Source organism: Ursus americanus, chromosome X (genome assembly GCF_024610735.1).
Source record: "Ursus americanus isolate L20-20 chromosome X, mUrsAme1.1.p, whole genome shotgun sequence".
NCBI lineage: Eukaryota > Metazoa > Chordata > Mammalia > Carnivora > Ursidae > Ursus > Ursus americanus.
Genome location: NC_142164.1, coordinates 81,929,435 through 81,957,422, shown reverse-complemented (window position 1 = coordinate 81,957,422; position 27,988 = coordinate 81,929,435). Strand labels below are relative to the sequence as shown.

The 27,988-nt window shown below is 51.1% G+C and overlaps 1 protein-coding gene across 2 annotated transcripts; it reads right to left on the bottom strand.

Moving 5' to 3' along the window:
* Positions 1 to 7: 7 nt before the first annotated feature.
* OTUD5 (OTU deubiquitinase 5) lies at positions 8 to 27,965 on the bottom strand. 2 transcript variants are annotated; one of them, XM_045804931.2, is made up of 9 exons: positions 26,664 to 27,965; positions 16,574 to 16,667; positions 7,861 to 7,925; positions 7,618 to 7,774; positions 7,372 to 7,520; positions 3,256 to 3,459; positions 1,618 to 1,819; positions 1,413 to 1,526; positions 8 to 1,103 (listed from the first exon to the last, which is right to left on the bottom strand). In XM_045804931.2, the coding sequence occupies exons 1-9, from the start codon at positions 27,255 to 27,257 to the stop codon at positions 979 to 981; spliced, it is 1,704 nt and encodes a 567-aa protein (XP_045660887.1). In that variant the 5' UTR covers positions 27,258 to 27,965; the 3' UTR covers positions 8 to 978. The 2 variants fall into 2 exon arrangements, with proteins under 2 accessions (XP_045660887.1, XP_045660888.1); XM_045804932.2 differs by having other exon boundaries at positions 8 to 1,100; positions 26,664 to 27,964.
* Positions 27,966 to 27,988: the final 23 nt, after the last annotated feature.

Sequence of the window (27,988 nt, the reverse complement as noted above, 5' to 3'; positions counted from 1 at the left end):
GAGGCGCTCAGGGGAAACTGACATTTGGTTTTATTGTGCCAAGGACATTACAGATGGTGGATCTTGTCAACACCTGCAGGGCACGGGTGCCCCATCTGCTGAGGCTGCTCCCACTCCCCACGCTCAAATCCTGGGCGGCAGCAGCCACAATCCTCAAAGGTGCCCCCACCCCAAGATTCCAAAGAGACTGGTGGCGGTGGCAGTGGTGGTGGTGTGGAAGCAGTAGGAATGCAGCGAGGTCAGAGTCTCATTGTCCAAAGCCCACGGGACACCTGCCCCCTGCCCCCGCCCCAGCTTGCACTCTAGACCCTGCCCACCTCCACAGAGCTGGAGGCTAGAGACGGCAACCACATCTTTATGCCTCCTGTGCCCCGTGGCCTGCCTGCTCCCAAACCAGAGAGATGCCGCCTTCACAGAGCCAATGCTGTCGTCTACATCACTTTGGATTGGTTGAGTTTATAAGATAAAAGTACATTTTAATAAAGAAAAAATTCAACATTGAAGGCTCAGACATTCTTGGGGTACTGGGAAGGGGAATTCCCACTTCTTCCTCCCACCTCCCCAGCATCATTGTGGAGGTGGGGTGACAAGTATTTCTGATCTTGGAAGGAATGGGGGGCAAGGAGACTTTCCTCTGTCTGAATGTCTCTCCTCAGGGGCTGCCTGGCTGCCAGTTGGTTTGTCTCTGTGTGCCTCTCGCCTACCTTCGGCACCCTTGCCCAAGTCCCCTGTGGAATGCAGGGATGGTGCTGTGCAGGGGGCAACAGGGCACGTCAGCTGGCGAAGACACGGGTGATGGTGGTGGTGGCAGCGATGAGAGGGGGCGCAGGGGTAGGCCAGCCAGAGGGAAGTGGGAAGGAGCGAAAGGAGGGGAGAGAGGGAAGAAGGCAAGAGGGAAGAAAGCCAAAGAAGGTGGGGCGGCACCGGAGGGCAGGAGTGGTGGGGGTTGGGAGGTGGTCTCCAGTCTCTGGGTCTCCATCAACTCTTGTCTGGGGGTGGATCTCTGTGCACTTTGTTTTTCTTCATACTGTCTAGGTATTCCTGTTGCGACACTGCCAGCACCGATGCTAGGATCTCATCATCATCCCAGTCGTTCAGACCTGCTGGGCAAGAGGAAGGGGAAAAGGACGATGGAGCACTCCCAGCGCACCTTCTCCTCAGCCTCTGCTGACCCCTGGCTCTGGAGAAATCCCATACAGGCCCCTCTCCACTTCTTTCTCTACAGAGAAGGCTCCTCTGGCCTACGAAATCCCACACAGATCCCTTCTGGACACATCCCTTAGGCTTGAAAAACTCCCTTTACCTGGGGAGATGACCAAAGGCTATAGAAGCCCCCTCTCGGGACTTGCTGCTTCTTCCATCTCTCCCCCAACTCCCAGATGGCCCCAGGCCCCTAGACAGAGGAGGCTTACCAAAGGCAGAGGGGGACATCTGCTGAATGAGGGCCCGGCACTCCAGAGCAGGGTAGAGGGACACGAGGGGGGAAGTAGCCCGGTCAGCCCCTGCCGAGAACTGGCTGCTTGTACCTGGGGCAGAGGGACAGTCAGAGGCAGGGGGCCCAGGACCTAGGCAGCACCTCCTAACCCCAGCATGCTTCCCTGTCACCAAGTCACTGACCTGGTGCACAGGGCGAAGGAGGTTTGGCAAGAGCTAAGACAGTGCCTGGGGAAGGGGGCTTGATGCCCAGCTCGGTGTGCAGCTCAGGGTGCTCGGGTGAAGAAGCTGAACTCCGCTGCCGCGGGGAGCGGCTGGTCCACTCCTCCAGGCCACTGGAGGCTGCTGCTGTGGCAGAACTGCATGTGGCGCTGGCTTTCCGGGGCTGCGGTGTGGACGGAGGAGGGGGTGAGGGCCGGTGCCAGTTGTGAGCCTCCTCTGCCCAATCCCTGAGGGCTGGCTCGCTCCCAGCGTCCCGGCTATGACAGTTTCTACATAGGCCACCATCATTCCTAGTCACACAGCAGACCGCAGGACGAAGGCCAGCTCCTTAATCCCCCCTCACTTCCTTGCAGCCAATCTGGCAGGAAACCTGTACCTCCGCCTTCAAAATACATTCCAACTCCATCCCCTTTCCTCCCTAGCCAGCACCGCCACCCGCCACCACTGGGACTCCTCTAGTAGCTTCCACCTCACTGGTCCCCTGCTTCTCCCCCTAACCCCCTAGACTCCGTGCTGCACTCAGCAATCAGGGGGATCCTGTCCCTCCTCTGCTCACAACCCTCCCAAAGGCTTCTGCCTCACTCACAGTAAAAGCCAAAGTCCTCAGCACAGCCCATAGCCCCTTCTCAACCCGGCCCCACCACCTACCTCTCCAACTACTGCATTCTGCTCAGCCACACTGGCCTCCGGGCCGCTCCCAAATCACACCAGGGGCACACTCTCCTTCAGGGCCTTGCTCTCGCTGGCCTTCTGCCTGGCCTGGCACATGCACTCAGCTAACTGCCTCACCTTCTGCAAGCTTTTGCTCACATCTCACCTGCTCTGAGGCCTACCCTGACCATACTATCTCATCCTGTTAACTCTTGGCTCCCTTCACCCCGCTCTACATGTTTCATCTGTCCCACCTCTCACTCATCTATTCATTGTTTACTGTTTCTTTTGTTTCACTCTGCAAAAATGTAAGCACCTCATGGACAGGGATCTGGGCCTGCCCGGCTCACCAATGTAACCCCGTACACTGAGAAGAGGGCCTGGCACAGACCTGCAAGAAATATTTTTGTAGAAATTACTCAACTCTTACAACATCTGCAGTCACTCTAAACTCCTTGTGATTCCTCAAATGCCTGCCTGCTCTGCCCCATCCCTGCCCTAAAAATCCAACCTTCCTGTGTGAAGATTGACCAGAGTCCCCATGTCCGCTGGCCTCCCAGCCAGGGTCAAGGGCCTCACTGATGTATCTGTCTCCCTCAGTAGACAGGGGATCACCGAGAGTGGAATAGGCCAAACCTAATTTTACATCCTCAACACAGAGCCTGACACACAAGGACATTCAACAAAAGCTTGTCCCTCTGGAACTATCAATCCCACATGTCACCGCCAGTGGCTGGCCTCCCTCACTCCTTAAGAGCCTGTTCTGCAAAGGTGTTGAGAGTTCTAAGGCACAATGCCAAGACTAAGGCCAAGATGCGGTACAGAACGGGCTGAGAGCTTCCTTCTCTCCCAGATGTCAAAACTGCTTAATTTCATCTGCGTGTACAGGGGCAGAGGATGTGAAGTAAGGGGTTCTTGGCCAGGCCAGTGACAGAGCCCAGGACTCACCTGGCTAGGGCCACGGACTTGGCGGGCCTGTTTCTCCTGATCCCTCAGCCACTGCAGGTAGGATTCTCGAGCCACCTGCTCCTCAATGGCCTCATTTGTGGCTTCCCAGTCTGTGGCCCGCTTCTTGTCTTCCAGCATTTGCTGTTCAATCCATGACTCCTCTGATGTTTTTATGGCATTCTTCATCAGGGACTGCTCTGCAAACTGCAAGGCAGGGAGGAACAGGGATACGGGGTGACACTCTGAACTCTGGCCAGGAGCCAGAACCGGCTCAGGATTGTGGGCATATAGGCCCAGAAGAGAGGAGATAGGAAGGCAGGTACTCATACTAAGCACCCCCTGAGCAGGCTGCCTATTCATCAAGAATTGGGGGAAAGACAGGCTTCGGTAGTGGGACTTGTCATTCCAAATTCCTATGCTCGGAAGCCCTGCTCCCAACCCCAAGACACCTTGAGTGAAGTACTATATCTGGGGAAGCCAGGTGCTGGAACTTAAAGACGCCTCACCCAGCGATGAGTCAGTTTCATAATGCTGAGACCTTCCTCACCTATGCCCAGATGGGACAAGGAGAAAAGATGACCTCAGAAGTTAGCTGAGTGTACACAGGGTAAAGGGAGTATTTGGACATTTAAGGGGATAAGAAGACGTTATCATCACAGGAAGGGGTGCTACAAATTGTGGGACATTGTAGGAGAGTGCTTTTGGTCAGGCTATAAGACACAACAGCATTTAAAAAAATGAAGTAATAAAAAATACCAGAGCATATTCTAGGCATTAAATGCAAGTATTGCTCAGTGAAACTTTAACATTATTTTAATGCAAATACACACACTACACACCATGTGGGTATTAAGTTATGATGTAAAATGTAATTTTTTACCTATGTATAATAGTCCAAAAAGTATGTAAAACTCTATGTTAGAACAAGCCAATTTAAAAATGGGGAAAGAAAGTCTAAACACCCAATTTCCTCAAAGAAGATATACAGATGGCAAATAAGCACATGAAAAGACGCTCAACACCATTTGTCATCAGAGAATTGCAAATTAAAACTGATGAGGTACCTTATCAGTGGAGATATCAGTTAAAAACTGTAGCTTCACAGAGATACGGATGGTTACATAAGGAAGTAGATAAGTGTATACACATAGGTTAGTATACACAGATCTACCTCCTTGCTCTGTCAGCTGAAAGGGCCTAGAAGCAAGGACACCCCAGTAGCAAGGAGCACACTCAGCACCCAGATCTTGGTTTCTAAAAACATATTCCAATAAAAGGAACCAGGGCTCCTTGGAGAAATGGCTGGTTCTAGGACTGGGGCAAGAAATACACAGAATGAACCTGGAGCACCTCATAGTGCCAGAAAGTAAGAAAGTGCTACAAAATGAAACAAAATAAACAAATAAAAACAACAAAAAAAAATACCAAAAACCGAAAAACCAACCCACCACCACAATGATGGGGGTATGTCAAAGCAATGCAGGAACCAACCGAGAGCGCTCCCAATAGCCAAAACTGGAACAATGTGAGCATCAAATAAATGTAGTATTGGACTATAACTCAAAATATAAAAGTATAAAAGAAATGACCTTGAGTCCCTAGTGATATAAATAAATGGGGGACAAGAGACAACTCTCCCTTGCAGAAGAATTCTACATAATTTATATAGATACGCTGCCCTCAAGAAGACGGAGCATAACCTCCACTTCTTCAGTGTGGGCTGTACATAATGACTTCCTTCCGAACAGGACAGTAGGGAAAAGGGAATGGGGGGACAGAGTAATTTTACAGTGGAGAAAATCTGACAAACACTACTTCTGCCAGGGGTCAAGTTCAACATCAACAGTCATAAATCATGTTCCCAGTATATACCATTGATATGATGTGACGAGAATTGTACTTTACCACTGTGATCTTCCTCCCTAAAACCCATAACCCCAGTCTAATCATGAGAAAAACATCAGACAAATTTCAAAAAAGAAACATCCTACAATATACCTGACCAGTACTCCTCAATACTGTCAAGGTCATCAAAAACATGAAAGTGTGAGAAACCGTCACAGACAAGGGAGCCTAAAGAGACATGATGACTTTAGTTAATAATACTGTATCAATATTGGTTCATATATTGTAACAAATGTATCATAGTCATCCAATATGTTAATAAAAGTGAAACTGTGTGCAGGGGGGAGGAGGACACATGGGAACTCCAGACTACCTTCTCAATTTTTTTGTAAATTTAAAACCGTTCTAAACAATTAAGTCTACAAACAAATAAAAAATCCTTACAGCATTCACCTTTTTTTTTTTTAAGATTTCATTTATTTATTTGACAGAGAGAGAGATAGCCAGTGAGAGAGGGAACAAAGCAGGGGGAGTGGGAGAGGAAGAAGCAGGCTCCCAGCGGAGGAGCCCAATGTGGGGCTCGATCCCAGGACTCCGGGATCACGCCCTGAGCCGAAGGCAGACGCTTAACGACTGAGCCACCCAGGCGCCCCAGCATTCACATTTTTAAAAAAGTTAAAAAAAAAAAAAAGAATCGAGTGGGACTTGGGTGCCTGGGTGGCTCAGCCAGTTAAGCATCTGCCTTCGGCTCAGGTCATGATCCCAGGGTCCTGGGACTGAGCCCCGCATCAGGCTCTCTGCTCAGCAGGGAACCTGCTTCTCTCTCTCCCTCTGCCCCTCCCCTCTGCTTGTGCTTGCTCTGTCAAATGAATAAATAAAATCTTAAAAAAAAAAAAAAAGAAACGAGTGGGGCACCAAGGTGGCACAGTCAGTTAAGCTTCCAACTCTTGGCTTCCTCTCAGGTCATGATCTCAGGGTCGTGAGATCAAGCCCCAGGTTGAGCTGTGCGTTCAGCGTGGACTCTGTTTGAGATTCTCTCTCCCTTTCCCTCTGCCCCTCCCACCATGCTCTCTCTCAAATAAATATATCTTAAAATTTTAAATCTTAAAAAAATCTTAAAATCTTTAAAAAAAAATCTTAAAAAAAAAGAAACGAGTGACCAGACCACAAAAAATCATGGATGAATTTTAAATTTAAATATGTGGTGTTACGTGAAAGAAGCCACTCTGAGAAAAACTACATACTGTTATGATTCTAACTCCATGACATTCTAGAAAAGGCAAAATTAGAGTCTGTAAACAGATCAAAGATAAAAACAAGGAAATTCAGAGAAACTGTCAGAGCCAAGAAGAGCCAGAGGAGACATGACAACTAAATGTAGTAAGGTCTCGTGGATGGGATTCTGGAACAGATAAGATCATTAGGGAATGACTGAGGTCATTTAAATAAAGGATGATCTTTAGTTAATATATCAATATCAGTTTATTAATTGTGGCAAATGTTATATGCTGATATGTTCATCATAGTGGGGAATATGTAAATTCTCTAATCTCAGTAATTCTGTAAATCTAAAACTGTTCTAAAATTAAAGGTTTACTTAAAAAACAAAATTAAAAAAAAAAAAACCCATGTTGGAGGGTGTGTTGGTGTTAGGGTGTGCGTTTCCTAAAATGAGGCAGGGGCACTTTTCTGTTTGTAGGAAGTGAAACCCGAACAGAAGATAGCAAAATCCTCAGAAGATGACTGTTTATGAGAGAGAACGAGAATCTGTCAGCATGTGCTGGAAAATGTACTGCCACCTTCTGAGCACCTCCCAGGCAACGGGCCCAGTTGTTAGGCACTTTCTGTATTGACCGAGCGGCCAGCTCACATTACCTGCATAATCTGCCCTAGGTCCCACAGCCAGTAAGTGGTAAGGCCAGGCCTGCATTTCAAGTCTCTGTGACCACAGCTGTCTAGAACTGCCGAGTTTCGGAGGATCCATGTGGGTGCCGAGATACCCAGACCAAGCCCAGATGTGCCTCCATATACCAAAATGCCAACCCTCAACAGGCACAAAAGACGGGTAAGCCAGCTCAGACATGCAAATGGAGACCACCGAAAGAGCTCCGAGAGATCACCTTGGGTAACTCCCTAGTTTTACAGACGTGAGAGTTCAGGGGCAACTCAAGGGACAGGACATTTTTGTGGGCTAGGGCAGAACTGAGACCCCCAAAGGAAGTTTCTGGCCTCTCTATCTAGCAGCCATCCTGGGCATGGGGACCCACTTACCCCAGGTTTGAATGATGGCAGGCCTAGCCCCACACCAATGGTGGCCTTGTTGGGATTCACCACTGAATTGTAGTGGATATTCCGATGGTAGCTGACGCGGATGGGTTCATCCTCGTTCTGATGGATCCCATGGAATGTGTTGATGGGTTCTGCAGAGAAAAAAAGGAAGGAGCATCCACAGTGGGCCGGGCAGGGCAGGCTCGGACCAGGTGCAGTCAGCCGCTCACCTACCCACCACAGAAGTACCTGTGCTATACTGGTACACCTCCACGGGCCGGTTGTACATCTCAGCCATGGCCTGCATCTCAATGTGGTTGCCATGGCAGTTGTTTTTCCGCTTCCTGTTGATGTAGGTGGTGAAGTCCTCTGTGACATAGTTGGAGAAGTAGTCAGCATTCTTCATCTGCAGAACAGATCGGAGAGTCAGGTCTGTGCGGGGAGGGGATGCACCCACTCTGCCCCTGCCCCACAGCCTCCGCAATGTCTCACCAGATAGTCCATGCAATGCTTCCGCACAACCTCATGCATGTCCTGGTCTCCATACACCTGGTCAGCTGTGGGGACAGAAGAAAGGAGAAGCGGGGGTCAAGAGCTGCCATAGAGGGGGGCGCCTGGGTGGCACATCGGTTAAGCGTCTGCCTTCGGTTCAGGGCATGATCCCGGCGTTATGGGATCGAGCCCCACATCAGGCTCCTCCGCTATGAGCCTGCTTCTTCCTCTCCCACTCCCCCTGCTTGTGCTCCCTCTCTCACTGGCTGTCTCCATTTCTGTCGAATAAATAAATTAAAAAAAATTTTTTTTAAAAAATCTATGGGGCGCCTGGGTGGCACAGCGGTTAAGCGTCTGCCTTCGGCTCAGGGCGTGATCCCGGCGTTATGGGATCGAGCCCCACATCAGGCTCCTCTGCTGTGAGCCTGCTTCTTCCTCTCCCACTCCCCCTGCTTGTGTTCCCTCTCTCGCTGGCTGTCTCTATCTCTGTCAAATAAATAAATAAAATCTTAAAAAAAAAAAAAAAGAATAGGAGAGTACAGGCAATAGGAACGCAACCACAGGCCTCTCAGGCAGATGAGTTTGCAGGGCTTGCCCGGCCACCCAAACAAGTCAATAAACATTTTAAGTCCCCTAAGTGGCCTCGAGCTCCAGCAATTCCACACCCCGACTTCACTCTTCACATGAGGAAGCTAAGGCTGGGGGAGTTTATGGCTTCACCAAGGTCACACAGCAAGTCAGTCTGAGAGATTCAACTCTAGAATACAGTTTTCCTGACTCCTGGGAGCCAGCATGGCCTTCGTAGGTTAAAAATAAATAAAAAAGAAGAAACCATAAAAACTGGGCTCCGGGCCTAGTTCTGCCAGGTACTAGTGAGCTAAACAACCAGAGGCAAGCGACCCAAGTGCCCTGAGCCTCATACGCTTCACATGTAAAACAGGAACAAGCACGTAACTCCCTGGCAGGCCTCTTGTAGGATCAACAAAATAATGGGTATGAGGTGACCAGCACTGGGCTTGGGACAGAACAGTCACTCAATAAATCAGAGGCCCCTACCCAGAGTGGGGCCTGAATGTGGGGTACTGTGAAGGTGACAGAGGTGAATAAAATCCTGCCCCTGTCTGCAAGAAGCATATAATCTAGCAAGAGAAATAAGACATGAACATAAGCTTAATTTGGGAAAGGCAGCCTGTGGCCCAAATGGTCTAGGTGTCACAGGGCTTCTGTCAAAATAAGAACCAGGCTCCCCTTGCCTTACTTGAGGATCTTCACACATGCCATTTCCTCTTTTTGGAAGCATTCTTTCCATCCTCCTTGGCTGCCTACTTGTCAAACGCCCATGTGTTCTTTAGGCAGTTCCCTAGCCCTCCCACCCTCCAGAGCACTTCTATCACCAGATTTATTAAAGGTGTGTGCAGACTTCCTCTGCCTGACCACTCTGACTCCCACTGAGGGCTGAGAGCAAGTCACATCCAAGTCCATCCCAGCTCAGGCTCGATACAGTGCAGTAAACTGGGACCAGTTTGCTGAGTAGATGGACAGGCCGGGGGAGCCAGGGAGTCTTCTCCCTGGGAAATTAAAGTGGGCTTAAAGACGAGGCACGCCTGATGTCCACTGGCTAAGACGAAGAGGGAATTTCCCTTTGTCTCCCCGAAGGACTGTTGCTCTGATGGGATCTCCCTGGGGCACCAGGGCAGGGGCAGCCCGCAGGGAACGCCGCAGAGGTCTTCCATGACAGCCAGTCTACCTCTGAAGAATCGCCAGAACGCCTTCGCTGCCCTCCTCTTCCCTCCCTTAAGGATTCTGTGAGGTAAGGAGGAAAAGGTTGCTCTGAGACAGAAAATGGGGCCCATGCCTGTCTCACGTCCTCTTGGAGGTGCAGAGACCTGAGGGGGAGGGGAGCTGTGAAGGCGGGAAGGGGTAGCCCCTTCACCCATGTAAACAAGGATGTGGGTTCTGCGGCCACACTCTCCCCCGCCCCCCCCCCAGCAGCACTTCCAGCAAGTCACGTGCCCTGCACAGAGGCTGGGGGCCCCCTGCTGCCGCCTTTCTTAGAAGCCAGGACCACAGAGCCCGCTGTGGCTGCCCGAGAGCTATTTATGTAGAATGAGCTTGGGGTGCTGAGGAGGCAGTGCTGCCAACAGCTGCAGTAAACAGGAACTGAGATGGCGGCAAAGGGGTTAAACAGAGGCTGGCCTGCCAAGCTCAAGGCGATGGCTGAGATGTTCTTCGGGAGGGATCAAGAGGCATTTCCTGGGAGATGGCTCTACCTGAGCTGGATGCAGGATGCAAGAAAATGGAGGAAAGGGGAGACTGGAAAAGGGAAGGGAGCTGAGGGAAGCTTGAAGGCCCCCCATTCCACCGCCATCAGCTCCCTTGCCTAGCAGAAAGGCTCTGCTGCCTCCTAGCTGTGCGGCACCGGACAAGGCCTTCAAGCTCTCTGGGCCACAATGTCTTCATCCATGAAGGGGAGAGTAACTCCTCTTCCTTTCACAGGGGGCTGTCAAAACAAGGGGTAGGGTTTGCCGAATGCCTACAATGTACTAGGTGTTCAAGAAATGAACCTAGGAGCTCCGTTTGTCGTGAGTGGACAACGACTCTCTCAGACAGCTAACCATCCCCAAGTCAGTCAGAATGTCACCGGAACCATTTATTAGGCCCTTCCTCACTTCTGTCGCACTTCCTCAGCCAGAGGAAAGCCCCGAACAAGAAGTCTAGGCTGTCCCTCCTCACAGAGGCAGGGCTGGCTCTCTGCCTTTACTGAACCCAAAGGTCCACAGGCCTACCTTATGTCTGTAGTTCAAATCTTCAGCAACCAAATTAACATCAAATCAATAATACAGGCTTCACAAAACAGGGTCCTTAAATGACTTTCTCTACCTACCTACCTGTAAAGTATCCCCTTCTCTCCTCAACCCTAAAATGCACTGATAGGTGGTATTGTACATGCATTTAAATCACAGCTTTTGTTGGGGGGGGGCGGCACGACCCACCTCACTGATTCTAAGATATACACTAGTTTTGGGGCACCTGGGTGGCTCAGTCGTTAAGCATCTGCCTTCGGCTTGGGTCATCCTGGGATCAAGCCCTGCATCAGGCTCCCCTCTCAGCAGGGGGCCTGCTTCTCCCTCTCCCTCTGCTTGTGTCCCCTCGCTCACTGTCTGTCAAATAAATAAAATCTTTTTAAAAAATCAGATATGGGGCGCCTGGGTGGCACAGCGGTTAAGCGTCTGCCTTCGGCTCAGGGCGTGATCCTGGAGTTCTAGGATCGAGCCCCACATCAGGCTCTTCTGCTATGAGCCTGCTTCTTCCTCTCCCACTCCCCCTGCTTGTGTTCCCTCTCTCGCTGGCTGTCTCTATCTCTGTCGAATAAATAAATAAAATCTTTAAAAAAAAATAAATAAAAATAAAAATAAAAAATAAAAAATCAGATATACGCTAGTTTTGGGATCATCAATGCGGAAGAAAATGTGCATATCTGAACACCAAGGAAACTGAGCAATAATACTTCCCCAATGGGGGAGAGAAGGATCTTTTCAGTGATATTACGGTGGGATAACCATCCAGGGCAGGGCTAAAATACAGGAAGTCCTCCTTATTGAGGCAATGCTTGTCTGACTTTGCTAGCCCCACCTCCGTCCTCCAGAAAGCCCTCTTCCTCCCAAAGGGTTGGCATATGGGACTAGGGGCTGGGCTGGGCTTCCCTGTGGAGGCCAAGGTGGGCGAAAGGGCCCAATGGACCTGCAGAGGTAGGGGAATTCAGAGAACTTGTTTTGATAGAAACCGAAACTCCTCTTCTTGCTGACGCTGCACTTGTGGGCAACCTGCACCTGCTCTCCCCTCCCAGAGTCCAGCTGAAGGGGGTCCCCCACTACCTCATCTCTGTCCCAAACCCAGAGAGGGCTCGGAAATCCTCTGGACAATACCACAATTGGTTCCACCAAGGCCTTTTCACATTCCAACTTATTCCATCTTCACCCCAAAAAGCCCTACTTTACACAGGAGGGATAACTGAGGTACAGAAATGTGGCAGAGCTGGCCCAAGGTCATACATCAGGGAGGGTAAACGCCAGGTTCTCAAGGAGTACCTGGGAACTTCAAATACTGATGCTCCAAATGATGTTACCACTACCCCCAATCCAGCTATCGCCTTAGCCGCCTGCCTGCCGAGGGCAAGGCCTGATTCTGCCTCAGTTTCCCCACCAGCACAAGCGGGAATCAGCTGGAACCCTGGGAAGGCCTGGGAGTGGGCAGAAATTACAGAGAGGTCAGCATAAACCTTACCTCCCCACACCCTACGCCTGTCCTTTCTCTGAGCACGGTGAGACACGCGCAGAGAAACGCGTATGTGTGTGCGCGCGCATGCATACACATATACACACACAAAGCTAGCAGATCCTGCAAAGGGTGTTCCCTGAAGCCAAATAGCTGTACCACCCTCACAACTACAGAGACCTATCGCATTCAACAAGTAGCTGCCCTTGCTGCTAACTAAGACTAAAGGTTGGATGAGAGGCAAAGCTGTATAAACTGAGGGCCCTCACCTCCTTCCCACCCTCTGCCAGGGCTTAATGGGAGGGAGGAGAGTCAACAGCTCTAACAGACTTGCCTCAGTCTCATTCCCCTATTGCCTGGGGGAAGGTCCCTCAAACCCCTCTAATCCCTCTTCCTCAGGCTCCCTAAAATAGTCACTATTTGCCAAAGAGTTATGTGGAGAAGCAAGACAGGAAAGCCTGGCCTATCTAAAGGAGTTTAATGAAGTACAGGGCCCTACCATTTGTTCTAGAGGCACCTGGGACCTGCCTCCCTGCCAGGTTGCTGCCTGCCTGCCTGCCAGAAGAGCCACAGCAAGCTCTGCTGAGGAAAGAGAAGGAAGCCTGCTGTCTGCAAGGAATCTAAAAACAAACAAACCACACAAACGTGTGTACACACAGCAGCAGGGGGAGACAGGAACCTGATCTGTTCCCCACTTGCCTCCTGGCCCCATCGAGGAGATGAGCCAGGAAAAAGGCCTCCCCTGCCTGTCACGCAGCTGTGGTGTGCGTCTGACCCGTGGCCCCAAATGGCGCGCCCTCAGTGGGGGAGACACCCTCAGTGAGAGCAGAGAGAACTCAGTCCTCTTGATAGCCTGGTCTCTGAGATGCCCGCTCTTCTACTCAAGGATTCCCGCGACAAAGATGGGAAAACTGAGGAAGCAAGGCAGAAAGAGCCCAATGGGGGGCGCCTGGGTGGCACAGCGGTTAAGTGCCTGCCTTCGGCTCAGGGCGTGATCCCGGCGTTATGGGATCGAGCCCCACATCAGGCTCCTCTGCTGGGAGCCTGCTCTTCCTCTCCCACTCTCCCTGCTTGTGTTCCCTCTCTCGCTGGCTGTCTCTATCTCTGTCAAATAAATAAATAAAATCTAAAAAAAAAAAAAAAAAAAAAAAAAAAAAGAAAGAGCCCAATGGAAACTGGTGCTCATGGGAGTCCATGAGAATCTTCTCCCTCTGGCCTAGTTCAACCTCAAACACCTATGTTCTGACACTGGCTATGTGATCTAGATAATAGGGCCCTGGCTTTCTCGTTAAGGCCTCAGTTTCCCCATTTATAAAACAGTCAAAATTAATTGAAGCTCCATCCCTCCAACACTGATGGTCCAGGCTGTTTCTGGGCCCCACCATTCTAACATGTACAGCTCCAGCTGGTTCCTCACGGCCCGTGCAGACAGACGCATGTGTGGCCTCCACTTTGCCCACAGAGGCCAGGGCCAAGGCCAGAGGTTTTCGCTGAGTCAAAGTCCTATGTGGAAAGGGCAGGAGAGAAGCAGACGCACGTTTCCAGGAGGAGGTTATCTGAGCCTAGCAGGGACAGGGTGGGCCACAGGATACCTCAGGAACTCAGGCTCCTATTTCCACTCCACCCAAGCCTTCACTGATGCTCACAAGTCCCCAACAGGGGGTTGTGGGAGAGAGCAGTGAATACTGGTTCACACGAGGGACTCCCAGACCTCGGAGGCAAAACAGAGGGCAGAAGGCCACCTGCCTCAGGATTCCCAACAGTAGAGGACCACGGGATCCTAGATGGAGGAAGTAAGGCCCAGAGAGGTCAAGGAATATACGTGAGGTCACCCAGCCAGTTGACAGCTAAGTTGAAAAGCTAGGGCTTTCCTAGGGTCATAGAAAGAACATGTCCTTTGGACACCTCTGGGTTCCCATGCCAGTTCCACCACTAATGACCCTGAGCATGTCATTTCCCTTTCCCGAGCCTCAATTTTCTCACCTATCTCGGGATAACAATCCCAATTTTGCAGGTGAATATGAAGCACCCAGCTGAATGCCAGCAGTCAGGGTCAAAGAACAACACTGCGCCCTCTATGTGTGCAATCCCCCCTCCAATTCCAGCCTTCAGTTACGTGCTCCTACTATGCAATGCATGGCAGGAAGCTAGAACCTGTAGGCCTGCTCACCAGAGCTCAGGGCAACTGCTGCCTGTCCCTGCACAAGTTAGGCTGGAAGCAGAGGGGGAACAGAAAGCCCGAGGACAAAGTCCCCTTCCCAGGCACATGTCCTTTGCACTCTGCCCCAGGGAAACCTACAGATGAGGCCTAAAGACCCAGGGGCCATGTACTTGCAGGGAGTGGCCATGGGGCTTCTGAGGTTTTACAGAGAAAAGCCAAGGGCAGCCCAGTTGGGGGAAATGGGTAGCCATAGTGCCGATAGGGAAAGGCCTTCAACCTGCTGCGGTCAGCTCTTCCTGTAAGCTCAGGCCTTTACTGGAAGGCCCTTGGGGGGTGTCAGAGGGTGTTTGGGGAGGTCAGTTGGATGGACACACATGAAAATATTGCTGTTGAAATGGGTTACTGCACAAGCCAGGTCCTTACTAGCTCCAACATCTGCCTCAAAGGCCACCTGAAACCAAAGTGCCCTGCTGCATTCTCTTACACTCACTCCAGCAGCAGCCCTGTTTGCCCCACATCTAGCCTGAGGCTTCAGCACAGGGCCTAGCACCTAACAGGCCCTGACCTATTATTTCTTTGCCTTCTTTTGGTCCAAGATGCCCCCAAACCCAGCTCTTTCTCTAGGAAACATCCCAGGGAGAACACAGGCTTGAGCCACAGGGGTAGGAGGAGTGGGATTTTCCCAGCCCAGCACACAGTCCACTGCCTGAGCCCCTTCCGCTTGGTAGAACGGGGAGGCAAGCTCCCAACCCTCCTAAACTTCTTCTACTCATTCAACACACATTTGTAGCTCTGAGACCCCACTGAAAACAGCATTCAGGTTTCATCAATGCTCCTGTTCCCTGAGGTTCTACCAGGTGTCCGGCACCAAAGGGATTTACTGAAGTGATCTCATATAACCATTATAACTGAGTCTTCGGCCTCCTGTTACAGCCTCGGAAACAGGCTCAGGAAAACGGAGTTGCTTGCCCAAGTTCACACCAAGAATCAGTGGCACAGTCAGAAGTGGAGTCGGTCCAGGCCACCAGTAGACACGGGGCTAGCCACACAGTGAGAGAATAGGAGACCTTGTAAGGATTCAAGGAGCCCTTCAGAATCAACACCATTTAACAGATGGGAAAACGGCAAGTTTTTGAATCACGGCCAGAAGTAGAAGACAGGGCTTCTGACTCGTACTTCAAGGCTCCTATCAGAGGGCCCTTTTTCCAGGTAGATAGCAGAGCCGCCATGGGAGGGTCAGATCACATTCCCAAATACCCCTGGACACTAGCATAAGGCCTTAGAACTGCCTGTTGGGTCACCTATTCAGAGCCAGAGGGGCCTCAAAGATGTCGCTCAGACTAGATAGATGTTATTAAGGAATTATGATTATTGTTAGGTAGGATAATGACATCTTGGTTACGTTAGGAAAGAAAGAATCTTATCTGTTAGAGAAACATACACAAATATTTACAAATGAAATGATCTGACATTCGGGTTTTGCTTTAAAAATACTCTCGTTTCAGGAGAGTGAAAAAGAGTGGGCGGAGTAGTGATGAAACAAGGCTGGCCATGTGTTGATGACTATTTTGAAGATGAATGATGTACAAGAGAATTCACTATTCTGTTTTTGTGTAAGTTTAAAAAAATCCTATGATCCCAGGGTGACAGCAGTGTGCTGTGGTTAAGAACATGGGTCTCAGGGGGTGCCTGGGTGGCTCAGTCGGTTAAGCCTTCGGCTCAAGCCCGCATCCAGCTCCCTGCTCGCCGGGAGTCTGCTTCTCCCTCTCCCTCTGCCACTCCTCCTGCTTGTGCTCTCTCACTTTTTCTCCCCCTGCCCCTGTCAAATAAATTTTTAAAAAATCTTAAAAAAAAAAAAAAAAGAACATGGGCCCCAGACTAACCCAATCCAGAGACTCCCAACTCTACTACTATCTGACCCTGGGCAAGTCGTTTCCCCGCTCTAAGCTGCTTTTCTCTTCTGACAAATGAAAACCACAGTAGTCCCTACACTTACCTAGCTTGGAGGAGAATGAAAAAGGGTTTCCTTCAGTGTCTGACAGTGCAATCTGTCCCTAAGTAACATTATTTTTTATCACTATTATTGTCATCATTATTACTTTTACACCACCGCACTGCCTCATGACCAAAGGACAGAAGCCAGATACTAACTTGAAGCTGGGGTCTGGAGTCCACCAGTAAACTCTACCTCCAAGCCCCTCCTCAGGGGTTACTCCTAAACACTAGAAATAGCTTAGGGGCAGCCCCAGGCCCTTGAAGGCTGAGGCAGAGACTCACCTACAGCCCGGAAGAGACAGGCGCCGTCCTCCTTCATCTGCTTGATGATGAAGCCCTTCTTGTCTCTCAGGGCCTTTTCAAACCAGTGCTCTTGCTGAAGGGAAGAGGTGGAGGTCAGCAACAGTAAAGGCCTGCACCCGCTCCCCAGGACCCTGCCCTCCAGTTCCCAAAGGGCCCAGCTAACTGGCTGAGAGGACACTGGGCAGGGTCAAGTTCCCAGCCCTGCTTGACACCCCATGCACATGGAGAAGGAGGAGACCCTTTCTTTTGGGAATTAGTCATTGTGTGAGCAGAAGACTTGCTCCCAGAAGGGTCTTATCTGTTTTCTGACGGGCCCTGCTGACCATGTTGGGAATCCAATACTGGGCTCCCACAGGCAGCCAGAGGCCCAGACCTAGCAAGTACTGGGGGCAGGGTGGGGCGGCGGGGGTGGGGGTGGAGACAGACCTGGCTGTATCTCAAGGAGTTTCACCAGTTCACCTGGGGACCCTCCAGCCACTTAAGGTAGGGAAGATGTTGAGGATCCCAAGCCCTACGTATAGCTAGGGAATGTCAAAATATATCGTATAAGGCAAAATGCATATGCTGTATGATCTCACTTATAACTAAACACATTTAACGTATATATGTATGTGCATACAAACACATAAAAATGGCGAAGACCATACAACAAAAATATCACTAAAAGTTGGTATTACACCTGATTTTATTTGACCTTCTTCATGAAAGGTATGCAATCCCTTGTCCAAAATTCTAAAACTCAAAAAGATTTAAAAACCAAAGTCTTTCTTTAACTCATTTGCCATCATAACCTGACCTGAACTGGCAAGAACCTATGTATCCCACTTGGAGGTGAATATTCAAACATTTCCATGCAGAAGCATTCAGGTGTTTGGTTATGAGGTACTACCACAGACCCCACCAGAGGTGTTACGTAACACACAGTAGACACACCAGGTGATTTTTCTGAATTCTGAAATTTCTCTAAATTCCAAAACACATCTGACCCCAAAGGTTCAGGTTCAGTGAGCGTGTACAAATGTGTATCTTCAGACAAAAAAAAAAAAAAAATGGAGAGACGAATAGGCAGAAAAGAGTATCTTTAGGGCAGTGATACTACTCCGTATGGTACTTTAATGGTGGTTACATTTCATTATATATTTGTCCAAACCCACAGAATGTACAAAACCAAGAGTGAACCCTAATGTGAACTGTGGACTCTGGGTAATTATGATGTGTCTTACACGGACGGACTGTAACAAACGTACCACCCTGGTGGGGGAATGTTAATAATGGGGGAGACTATACATGTGTGAGGGCAGGGGGTATGTGGGAACTTCCTGTTCATTTTGGGACTCTTATTCAGTTTTGCTGTGGACCTAAATCTGCTCTAAAAAAATTAAGTCGATTTAAAAAAATAATGTCCACGTGTCACTGAAAACGTATTTTCCATTTCAAAACAAAACCAGAAGCTGCAGACCTTTCCCAGGCCCCTCACGCCCTCTGCTGGCCACCAGAAGAAGCCAGCCTTATCCAGCATCCGGGCTAGGGACCAGAAATCCCCAACCTGCTCCTTTGGGACACCACCCTGCCCAGGGATTTAGAGGATCCGGGCTAACTCTAACTAGACAGAGGGGATCACTTCTCTGCAGGCCACTTTCCCCCAGCTCAGGTGAGCAAAATTCCCAGCAGAGTAGGAAGTACAAGGTTCGGAGGCTCTGCGTTCCAACCCAAGCCCTGTCACTCACTTGCTGTGTGATTTCAGGTAAACTACCTCAACTCTCCAAGCCTTAGTTTCCTATCAAATGAGGGATACGTGATCTACCTGACAGAGCTGCCAAGAAGTTCAGAGGAGCTTCAGGGTCTGAACAGGCTTGGTAAGTAACAGGTCCTCAGCCACAGAAGGGGCAGGACTGGCACAGACAGAGACCACGTACAACTGAGAGGCCCTCAACAAGTCCCACGGGAGTGGCTGGACACTAGAGGGTGAAGAGGGGGGTGATGAGGGAATGCCCAGCAGCCCCACCATTAGGGCCCATACCCCAGGAAGGTGTGGCTGGCTTGCCAGAGATGACAAAGGCACCTGGCGTCCCTTAATGGGCTCCCATGGACAGCACGGAGAGTCTTGTTTACGCACAGCACTCCAGCATGTGCCTCTCACGCCGCAGAGGCTGTGGACTAGCACACTTCAGCCAGTTCCCCCCCGGTCTGTCCCTGTCCCACAGGGACAGCCATCTCCCAACACCATGGTACCTGTCCCAGCCAGGGGTCACCAGCAGAGAAGCTGCAACTGTGACTACAGGCCCACATTGGGCAGAAAGAGAAGTTGTAAAGACGGGCACATAGCAACCTCCTGCCTTCAAGTGCAAGGGAAAAGGAGACTGAGGGAGAAGGAGATCAAAGAGGAGGAGAGGGGGAACTACTTATTCCTCCAACAAGGGTTTACCAGGCAGCTGCCAAATCAGGCAACGAGGACAGAGAAATGAATCGGACTTGGTCTCTACCCTCCAGAAGCTCACAAACTGCTGGGGGGGGATGTGGAAACAGGGAATGACCACACACAAGTGTGAGCAGGGCAGTGAAAGAGTTGAACATGGTGCTATAAGACACACAGGAAGGGACCTGAGAAGAGGGGTCACCTGACGGATTAAAACACGAAGACCTCCAGAAATGCTTGTTAACTGGGTAAGAAATCACCTCTGGGTGCCTGGCTGGTTCAGTCAAAGGAGCATGCGCCTCTTGATCTTGGGATGGTGAGTTCAAGCCCCACTTTGGGTGTAAAGATTACCTAAATAAATTCATTTTAAACAATCACTTCTACCACAAAGCACTTGGGATGCCAGAGGCCCAGCGGTGAGTCCAGCACAGCTAAAGTCCTGGATAGGACTATGCAGGTAAGCAGGGCGGGGCCAGGAAGAAAGATGAACTCATATTAGCCAAATGCCTGCCCCATGCCAGGTGCCTGATGCAAAAGGTGACTTCATTTAATTGTTCTTACCACAGCCCAGATGGCAATGAGCATTATCCTCATTTGACAAAGACAGAAAGAGCTGGGGTTTGGGCACCAGCAAAACCTAGTATATAGAGGCAATGGGGAAGGCCTCATGAGCCACAGCATGGAGATATACCTGGCAGCCCATCCTGGGAAAGTCCTCGTTTGTCTCTAAAAATGAAGGAGGCCCGAGCATACCCTTTGCACAAGTAGGGCTTTGGTCCTGGGGCGATCTGGGCCTGGATCTGGAGGCCAAACCATGACCCTTCCGCTGGCTTTGGCACCAGCAGCCTTAAGGGCTTTGGGTCTGGCTGAAACCTTGCCACTCCCTTTGGGGAGAGAAAAAAGGGAGGCTATGGTCCTGGGCTCCAGGAAGAGTTTAGAGTACCAGAAGTCCGTACCATAGTCTCCTCCTTCCCCTGTCTGGACAGGAGCCTCTGAGAAAGGTACCAACTTGGGAGTTGTTTAGGAAAGTGGTCCAGGAAGGAAAGGCTAGTGGGAGAGAGGGACGGGGGCTAACCCTGCCATTGGTTAAGTTTAAGCTACATCAATGTTCTGGCCTGAGAAACTCCAGACAATGAATCTTACAAGCCCATTGCTGAGCCAGTGGGCGAGTCCCTCCACATCCCTGAGCTTCCACAAGGGGGCTAGGCGAAGCTCTTTGACATCAGGGGATCCCAGGTGCAAGACTCTGCAACCTACTGGTCCAAAGGCCCAAGAGAAGTTGAAGCAGACTCTGGGACCCCAATGACTTAGGTTCCAATCCAGCTCCACCAATTAACAACCATGTGATGAGCCACTCTGAAAACTCCAGTTTTTCAGTCTGTGAAATGGGATAACAAGCTTCCCAATAACAGGGTAGCTGGAAAGACACAAATGTTACAGGACCTTGCCCAGTAGGAAAGCACTTAATGGGTTCTCTTCTCCTCCCTGGAAGGGAAAAAAGAACACTCCTGTAGAAGGCCTAATGGTGACCACCCAAAGATATCAGGCCCTAATCCCTGGAACCTGCAAATGCTACTTAGTAAGGAACAAGGGTCTTCGGCAGTGTGATTAAGTTAAGATCTTGAGATTGGGAGATCATCTTGGAGTATCTGGGTAGGACCTAAATGCAATCACAAGCAACCTGACACAGAAGAGGAGCCTGCACATAAACAGAGAAGACGGTGTGAAAACAGGCAGATGGAGTGATGCAGCCACAAACCAAGGAAAGCTGGCAGCCACCAGAAGCTGGAAGAGTACTGGATTCTCCCAAGAGCCTCTGCCATGAGTGCAGCCCTGCCAACACCTTGATTTTGACCCAGTGAAACGGATTCTGGACTTCTGGCTTAGAGCACTGTGAGAGAATTGATTTCTGTTGTTCTAGACCACTCAGTTTGTGGTAATTTGTCACAGCAGCCACAGGAAACGAATACAACCCCCTGGAAGCACTCCCTGGTGGGAGGCAATATGGCATGGTTCCAGTCCCACAGGACCCATCTCTGTAGCATCCCCCCAGGGAGAGGATTAGAATAAAGGCAGCAGGGACTTGGAATTCCCCTTCCAAGTCTGGGAAGCTACTGACCCTGCCTATCAATGAATGAGCTGCCCCTGAAAGGGGAGGGGGCAGGGGAAGATGGCAGCAGGAGTGGCAGCTCTCGGGCAGATGTCTTCTCAGAGCCCAGGGCCAAGAGATGTTTAATATTCTAGCCTTCACAGCTCTGTCCCAGCAAGCCTGATGCCAAGGCCATCCCCTCTCCGCCCAAAACACCCAGGAACACTGGCTCAGCTCCATGGGCAAAACACAGGCAACCTATCCAATGAAAAATGGGCACGCTGCTCTCTAAAGAGCAACACAAGCTCTCCAGGACGAAGGAATGGGAAAAGAGCAAGGCCCTCGAACCTACTGCCGGGCCACTGAGGGAGCAAGGGGGGAGGAAGTGGGTCAAAACGCGAGGATTCTGTTATTCTGCAGCAACAAGAAATGAAGTACTGACGCATGCTACACCATGGACAACGCTTGAAAAGAATATGCTAAGTGAATCCAGATACAAAGAACTGCACCCTGTATGACTCCATTTATATGAACCATTCAGAACAGACAAATCAATCAAGACAAAAAGCAGATTAGTAGTTGCTGGGGGCTGAGAGGGGCTGAGAGGATTAGAGGATGGTGAGGGTTAGGGTTTCTTTGCAAGTGACAAAAATGTTCTAAAATTGATCGTGATGGTAGGTGCACAACTCTGTGAATACACTAAAAGCTACTGAATTGTACACTTTAAATTGGTGAATTCTGTGGTGTGTGAATGATATCTCAATATAGCCATTAAAATTAAACAAACCCAAGGGCCTATAGCACTAGCAGGGGAGAAGGAAGTCAAACACAGCTTGAAACTTTGCAGCATACCCCCACAAGCCAAAGGGCCTCACCCAAAACTTTCAAAATGGGTGGCAGGAGTGGGAAGCAGGGAATTAAAGAAAAGAGCACAACTAGCTTCCAAGAAATGAGTCTAACCTCCCTCCTCACTATTACCCATTTTAAGGTTGGAGAAACTGAGGCCCAGAAAGGGGAAGTGCCTGAAGATATAGACTCAAACCCAGATAGCCTGGGCAAGGACTACTTCCTGCTATAAGACTCTGTCTCCCCGCCAAAGGAATCAGCAGGTTCCTAGAGGCCAAAGCTCGGCTGTTACAAAGGATTCCAGGAAGAACCAGATGATCTTGGGGAAACTGCGAGAGAAGAATCAGCCCAACTCCGAGGTGGGCCAGGTCAGGTATTCATACACTCAATAACCCCGGGCATGGGTGGCCTTTTGGAAAAAAAAAAAAAAAAGAAAGCAGCTGAGCGTTTGCCTAAAGCCATGAAACAGCCAAGCAGGCGACCCTGGGGTTTGAACTCAGGCCTGCCCAGCTCCAAAGCCCAAACTTTTTCCACACTACCTCCACACCAGCCAGTAGGTCCCCTGACAGGCAACCCCCAAGCTTAATCACAACACAGCTGGACATAAAACTGTCTGCCAACCCCGAGCCTCACACTGAACAGACAAAAGGGCAAGATGGGGGGAGAGAAAGACACAGAAGAGAAACCCAGATTTTCCTCAAAAGACACCCACCATTCTCTGTCACCTCCAGGTCCAGAGGGCTTTGGTGTGAGTTCCCTAAAATCCCAAAGCTAAACAACACTTCACCAGCTCCTTACCTGACCAATGAGGAATCGGAGACCCAGAGAATATAGACCTAGCTATTCTGGTTCATCCAGAAAAGCTCCAGCAGAGCCAGAGTGGGAAGCTAAGTATGCTGGCTACAGTGCCAGGTCCAGCTTCTTCCACCATCGGAGCATGCATGACCCCCTCTGAAAATGCTCTGTGGTGTCCTCAAGCTCAGGAGACTTACAAGCCACTCTTTTCACAGGGTAGACTCAGTAAGGCAGCTATGCCTGGAAAAGGAAACCCTTGACACTACCACCTCCCCAGCACCAGGACCCCAGGGTGCCAAAAGGGCTCCTCAAGTCCTACAGTAGTCACAACATCTGAACAAACAGGAAGTGTGAGTAGTTAGAACAAGGATTCACCATCTGGGCTTCCTCTCAACAACTCCTCTCTTTCCCAGGAGATCTAATGGGCCTCCAAGGCCACAAATGCCTCAGGTGACAGTTCAGGACCAAGACTGGAGCAGCAGGAAGAATTTCCTCTCTTCTCGGGGTGCCTGGGTGGCACAGCGGTTAAGCGTCTGCCTTCGGCTCAGGGCGTGATCCCGGTGTTCCGGGATCGAGTCCCACATCGGGTTCCTCTGCTGGGAGCCTGCTTCTTCCTCTCCCACTCCCCCTGCTTGTGTTCCCTTTCTCGCTGGCTGTCTCTATCTCTGTCAAATAAATAAATAAAATCTTAAAAAAAAAAAAAGAATTTCCTCTCTTCTCATCCCCAAATTTTCCCAAGCTGGATAAGGTGAGGCAGGGAGAAGCATCTTATTCTCCTTTTGTCCCAAGACGTGTGAGGACACGAAAAGCCTTTCCTCTGTCATTGGGAAGACATCATGCAGCAACAGAGCTTTACTTCCATGTTATTATGGGAACAAGTATGAGGAAGGGAGCCTAGGAGATGCAAAGCGGGCGTAAGGAGAGGTCTTTCTAGTCACCATGGCAGCACACAACTTTCTTCCTTTATGTCTTTGGGACCACAGACATAGCACTTCCTATTTCTGTGGAGAAAAGGCAGACTCTCCCAACCAGGAAGAGAAACAATTCCTGGTCCTGACCCTGTGGGCCCAGAAAATTGATTTTACCTGTAGTAGTAAAGGGTAGAAAGGGAGCAAGGACACGGTGCTCAAGACAAGGCCCTGGCCCCTGTGAAGTACAAAAAGATTTATCTGAACCAAGGGGAAAAGAAATATGGGTAGAGAATTTCTCTGGAGTGAGGATGTCTCTGGCGAGAAAAAAACTTGTTGAAAGCAATTCAGGGGGGCGCCTGGGTGGCTCAGTTGTTAAGCGTCTGCCTTCGGCCCAGGGCGTGATCCCAGGGTCCTGGGATCGAGCCCTGCATCGGGCTCCGGGCTCTGCTGGGAGCCTGCTTCTTCCTCTCCCACTCCCCCTGCTTGTGTTCCCTCTCTCGCTGGCTGTCAAATAAATAAATAAAATCTTTAAAAAAAAAAAAAGCAATTCAGGAGGCTCAAAACATTTTCCCTGATCCTGGAAATGAGAAGCAAACAGAGCTGGGTCAGGGAGAGACTGAAAGTATCTCCTAGTTCTTCAGGGGAGGCCTCAGCCGCCACGTCCCAGTACCTGGCAACCTTCTCATAGAAAGTAGGGAGATCTTCCTGGCCTGAGGGAGGCTCAGGTAAGGAGTTCTTATGACTATGAAGAGCACTTAGGTCTTTCTGTTCAATGAGGGAGGCCTCAGGCCACACTGGAGAAGACCTCATGTACCTCTCGCTGGTGAGAAAAGACTGCCTGGTTGCAGGGTGGTGGAGAGAGCCTCATACCCAGGGGGCTGTGGGAGGGGCACTTAGGCCCCTCCCTAAGGTGAAGGATCTCTTGGCCCTGAGGAGAAGCTTAAGCCCCTGGGAAGAGGCTCGGACTCTTCCTCAGAATCCCATCCTACCCATGTCCCAAAGCGAGTGGGTAGTTCTCAGGATTTAGTTCACAAGTGGTCTGAGGCTCAAGTCTCCAAGGCAAAATATCTTATGTCCGTAAAAGGTCCCTATGACTGGGGTATACATATGCTATCTAAAGTGAGGTGACAGTACTCTCAGGGGAGACTCTGGTCTCAGGTCCTAAGGTGGGTTGAGTTGTCTCATACGCCGAAGGAAAAGTTTAAACTCTTAGGGGGAGACCCAAGACCCTATTCCCTACGGACTTAGGGCCCAAGGTGGAAAGTGTCTTTCTGTTCCTGAAGAGTACCTTAAATTCCTTGAGGGGAAAGTCCAGATCTCATCTCTAGAGACACCAATCACTGAGGTATGTATAGGTCTCTTGTCCTTGAGGGCAAGCTCAAGTGTCCTTCGTGCAATGGGTCTCAGGCCCTGAAGGCAGACTAAATCCATGGGGAGGCCTCAGGCTCCATCTCTGGGACACCATGCTGCCCTTGTTCCCTGAAGAGTGGTATCAGGCTACGGTTCTCAGAGCAGGGATCTTACATCCCTGACGTGAAGCTCAGGCCTAAGGCACCTGCGTGGCTCAGTAAAACGTCTGCCTTACGCTCAGGTTGTTATTCTTGAGTCCTGGGATGAGCCCCAAGTCAGGCTCCCTGCTCAGTGGGGAGTCTGCTTCTCTCTTCCTCTGCTCCTCTCCTCACCCCCCAAGCCCCGCGCGTGCTCTCTTTCTCAAATAAATAAATAAAATCTTAAAAAAAAAAGCAGCAGCTCAGGACCTTGAGGTAGGGGGTGCTCAGATCCCTGTTGCAGGGAGAGAAAGAGCTGTTACGTACCCAAGCTATGTTTCAGTCCTTCATAATGAGAAGGATCTCATATCCCTGTGTGTGTGTGTGTGTTGGGGGGGGGTTCTCAGATCAATCCCTGATAAGAAAGGACCTCTAAAGACCTCACCTTGCCTGGGACCACTGTGTGAGGGATATCCATCTCCTGAAGAGTTTCAGACCCTGTTTCTGTAAGCCCCAGTCCATAAAAAAGGGAACCTTGGGCTCAAGAGCCCAAAACAATAAGGCTTATTTTCCTGAAGAATGGTTCAGGCTGGGGAGGTTGGAGGAGAGAAGAGCTGAAGGCCTATCACTTGAAAGAAGCTTAAGCACCTAGAGAGAAATTCAAATTCAGACTCTTGGCCCCAGGGAGGTCTCAGATCACTGAAAGGAAGCATTCACAGACCCCTTTTTAGAAAAGGGATGAATCTTATGTATTTTAGTAGTTTCTGGTCCCTGAGTGTTAGTTTTGGCTCTTGTCCCCAAAGAGAAGAGAATCTTATCTCCCTGAAAGAAATCTTATCTCCTTGGAGAAAAATTCAGAAGATCCCCTTCTCTAAAGGAAAAATATATACACGTATGTATCAGGTTCTTGATTCTAGAAGGGGGAATCTCAGGCCCTTGAAGACAGGCTTAGGACCCTTAAGGAAGTCTCAGACGCCACCGCTGGGTGGTCCTGGGCTGTGTTCCCCTGAGGAGGAGGGGGGGGTTGTCCTGTAAAGACTGTCTCAGACCCCTGAAAAGGGTTTGGGTATCTTGGGGACGCTCAGAATTCCCCTGAGGTCTCCACCTTACCTGTGTTCCCTGGAGGAGTCGTTTTAGACCCTTATCCCAGAGGAAAGGAAATCTCAAGGCACCGAAGACAAACCAAGGTCCCTTGGAGTCATGAGACTCCCCTCTCAGGAGGCATTCCCACCTAATGGTTCTACGTGATGAGGTCTCAGGGCCCGGAATGACGGCTCTGGGCCCCAGAAGAGACCACAGACTCCATCCTTAAATCCGCCATCTTATCTGGGGCTTCTAACCCCCAAGTCCTTGGTGGGGGATGGGGAAAAGAGTGTCTCAGGCCCCCACCCCCCAGAAAAGAATGCCAGGCTCCGGGAGAAGACGTAGGTCCCTCGGGACGATCTCAAACAGCCTTCCCTGGGTCCCTACCCAGTCTGGGGATCCCACCCACCATACCCACTCACCTGTCACCCCCAGCCCATACCTGCTCAACGGTTGCGGGGTCCATAGCCTCGATGCGAGCTGCAGCTGCTTCATACTCGTCTTCACTGTTATAACCCGCGCCGACCTCCTCACGCTCTGGACTGCCCCCTCCAACCGCTCCGACCCCGGGGGCTTGACGCCGCCGCTTGCTGTGGCCCGGCCCCGAGCAGCAACTGCCAACGCCTACGGCTCCGCCCACGCCCACCACCACGCCCGCTGCACCCACACCCGCCGCCGCTGCACCCAGCGCGTCGCCGGGACCGCCGCCGGGACCAACGGGGCCCCCGCAAGGAGGAGGAGAGGACTGCTGTGGCCGCGGACCCGCCACGGCGCCAGGCGGCACGGCCAGCGCCCAGCGGTGAAGCGCTCCTGGTGGCCCCGGTAGCGGGCCCTGAGGCGGTGGCGAGGCCCGGGGACGGGCCCCCACGACGCCCGGGTCACGGTCGCGGTCGCCACCGCCCACACCCGTGCCGCCGCCGCCCACGCCCACACCCCCGCCGCGACGCGGCGCCGGGGGCAGCGGCCCGGGCGGCGGCGGTTCGTTGGCGGGGTCGGCGTCGGGAGGCGGCGGCTTCTTTTTGGGGAGAATAGTCATGGCGGCACCGCCAAGTACCCCCCAGCAAACCCGGCGCGGGGCACGCCGGGAGAGAACCCGGATGAGGGGGCTACTGTGGTGCGCGAAGCACGACGGGATCGGCGGGACCCGGATAAAGAGATTGAAGCACCGGTTCGAGAACCGTCTGTGGCGCGCGAGTCACGCGGCAGGAGAACCCGGATGTTAAGTCCTAGATGAAGGCACCGCGGCGGGTTTGTCGTAGCCTTCTCTCCAAGTCCAACAAGTTTATTGCTACGTTCGCTCGTTCCGAACTGGGCTTCAAAGGAAACAGAACCAAAACAAGCACCTCTTCGCCCCGCCCCCTCGCAGGTTCTTGAACTACCGGGTGGGGCCCCGGGGCGCTGCGCAAGCGCGCCAGGGCACGGCCCCGCCTCTCGCTCGGAAGTACGTGGGCAAAATCTTCGCCGCCGCCACAACAATTGCGGGCACCAACCAATCGAAGCAGCTGCGTGGGTTCTCGATGACGCCCACGGGCCAATCAGATGTGAGCGATCGCCCTCCCGTGCCCTCCGTCTCAGATTTCAGTCAAAGTCGGCACGCTCGTTCCTTGCCTTTCTTCTCGTCTGCCCCGTCGCGCTCCTCTCTCCCCGAGGCTCTGACTCGCAGGCGGGGGTACTACGACGGGACAGCGTGGCCAGCCTCGCGCACGACAATTTTGAAAGCGCCTCCCTGCCAGGCTTCCAACTTGGCCGCAGTCAGCTGAACTGACT

What these genes read in the sequence shown, in the direction of transcription:
- OTUD5 (XM_045804931.2), bottom strand. Translation starts at nt 27,257, where the DNA reads ATGACTATTCTCCCCAAAAAGAAGCCGCCGCCTCCCGACGCCGACCCC. An exon ending in AGCATTGCATGGACTATCTG is followed by an intron (nt 7,775 to 7,860) that starts GTGAGACATTGC and finishes TCTGTTCTGCAG; the next exon opens with ATGAAGAATGCTGACTACTT. An exon ending in GGTGTACCAGTATAGCACAG is followed by an intron (nt 7,521 to 7,617) that starts GTACTTCTGTGG and finishes TTTTCTCTGCAG; the next exon opens with AACCCATCAACACATTCCAT.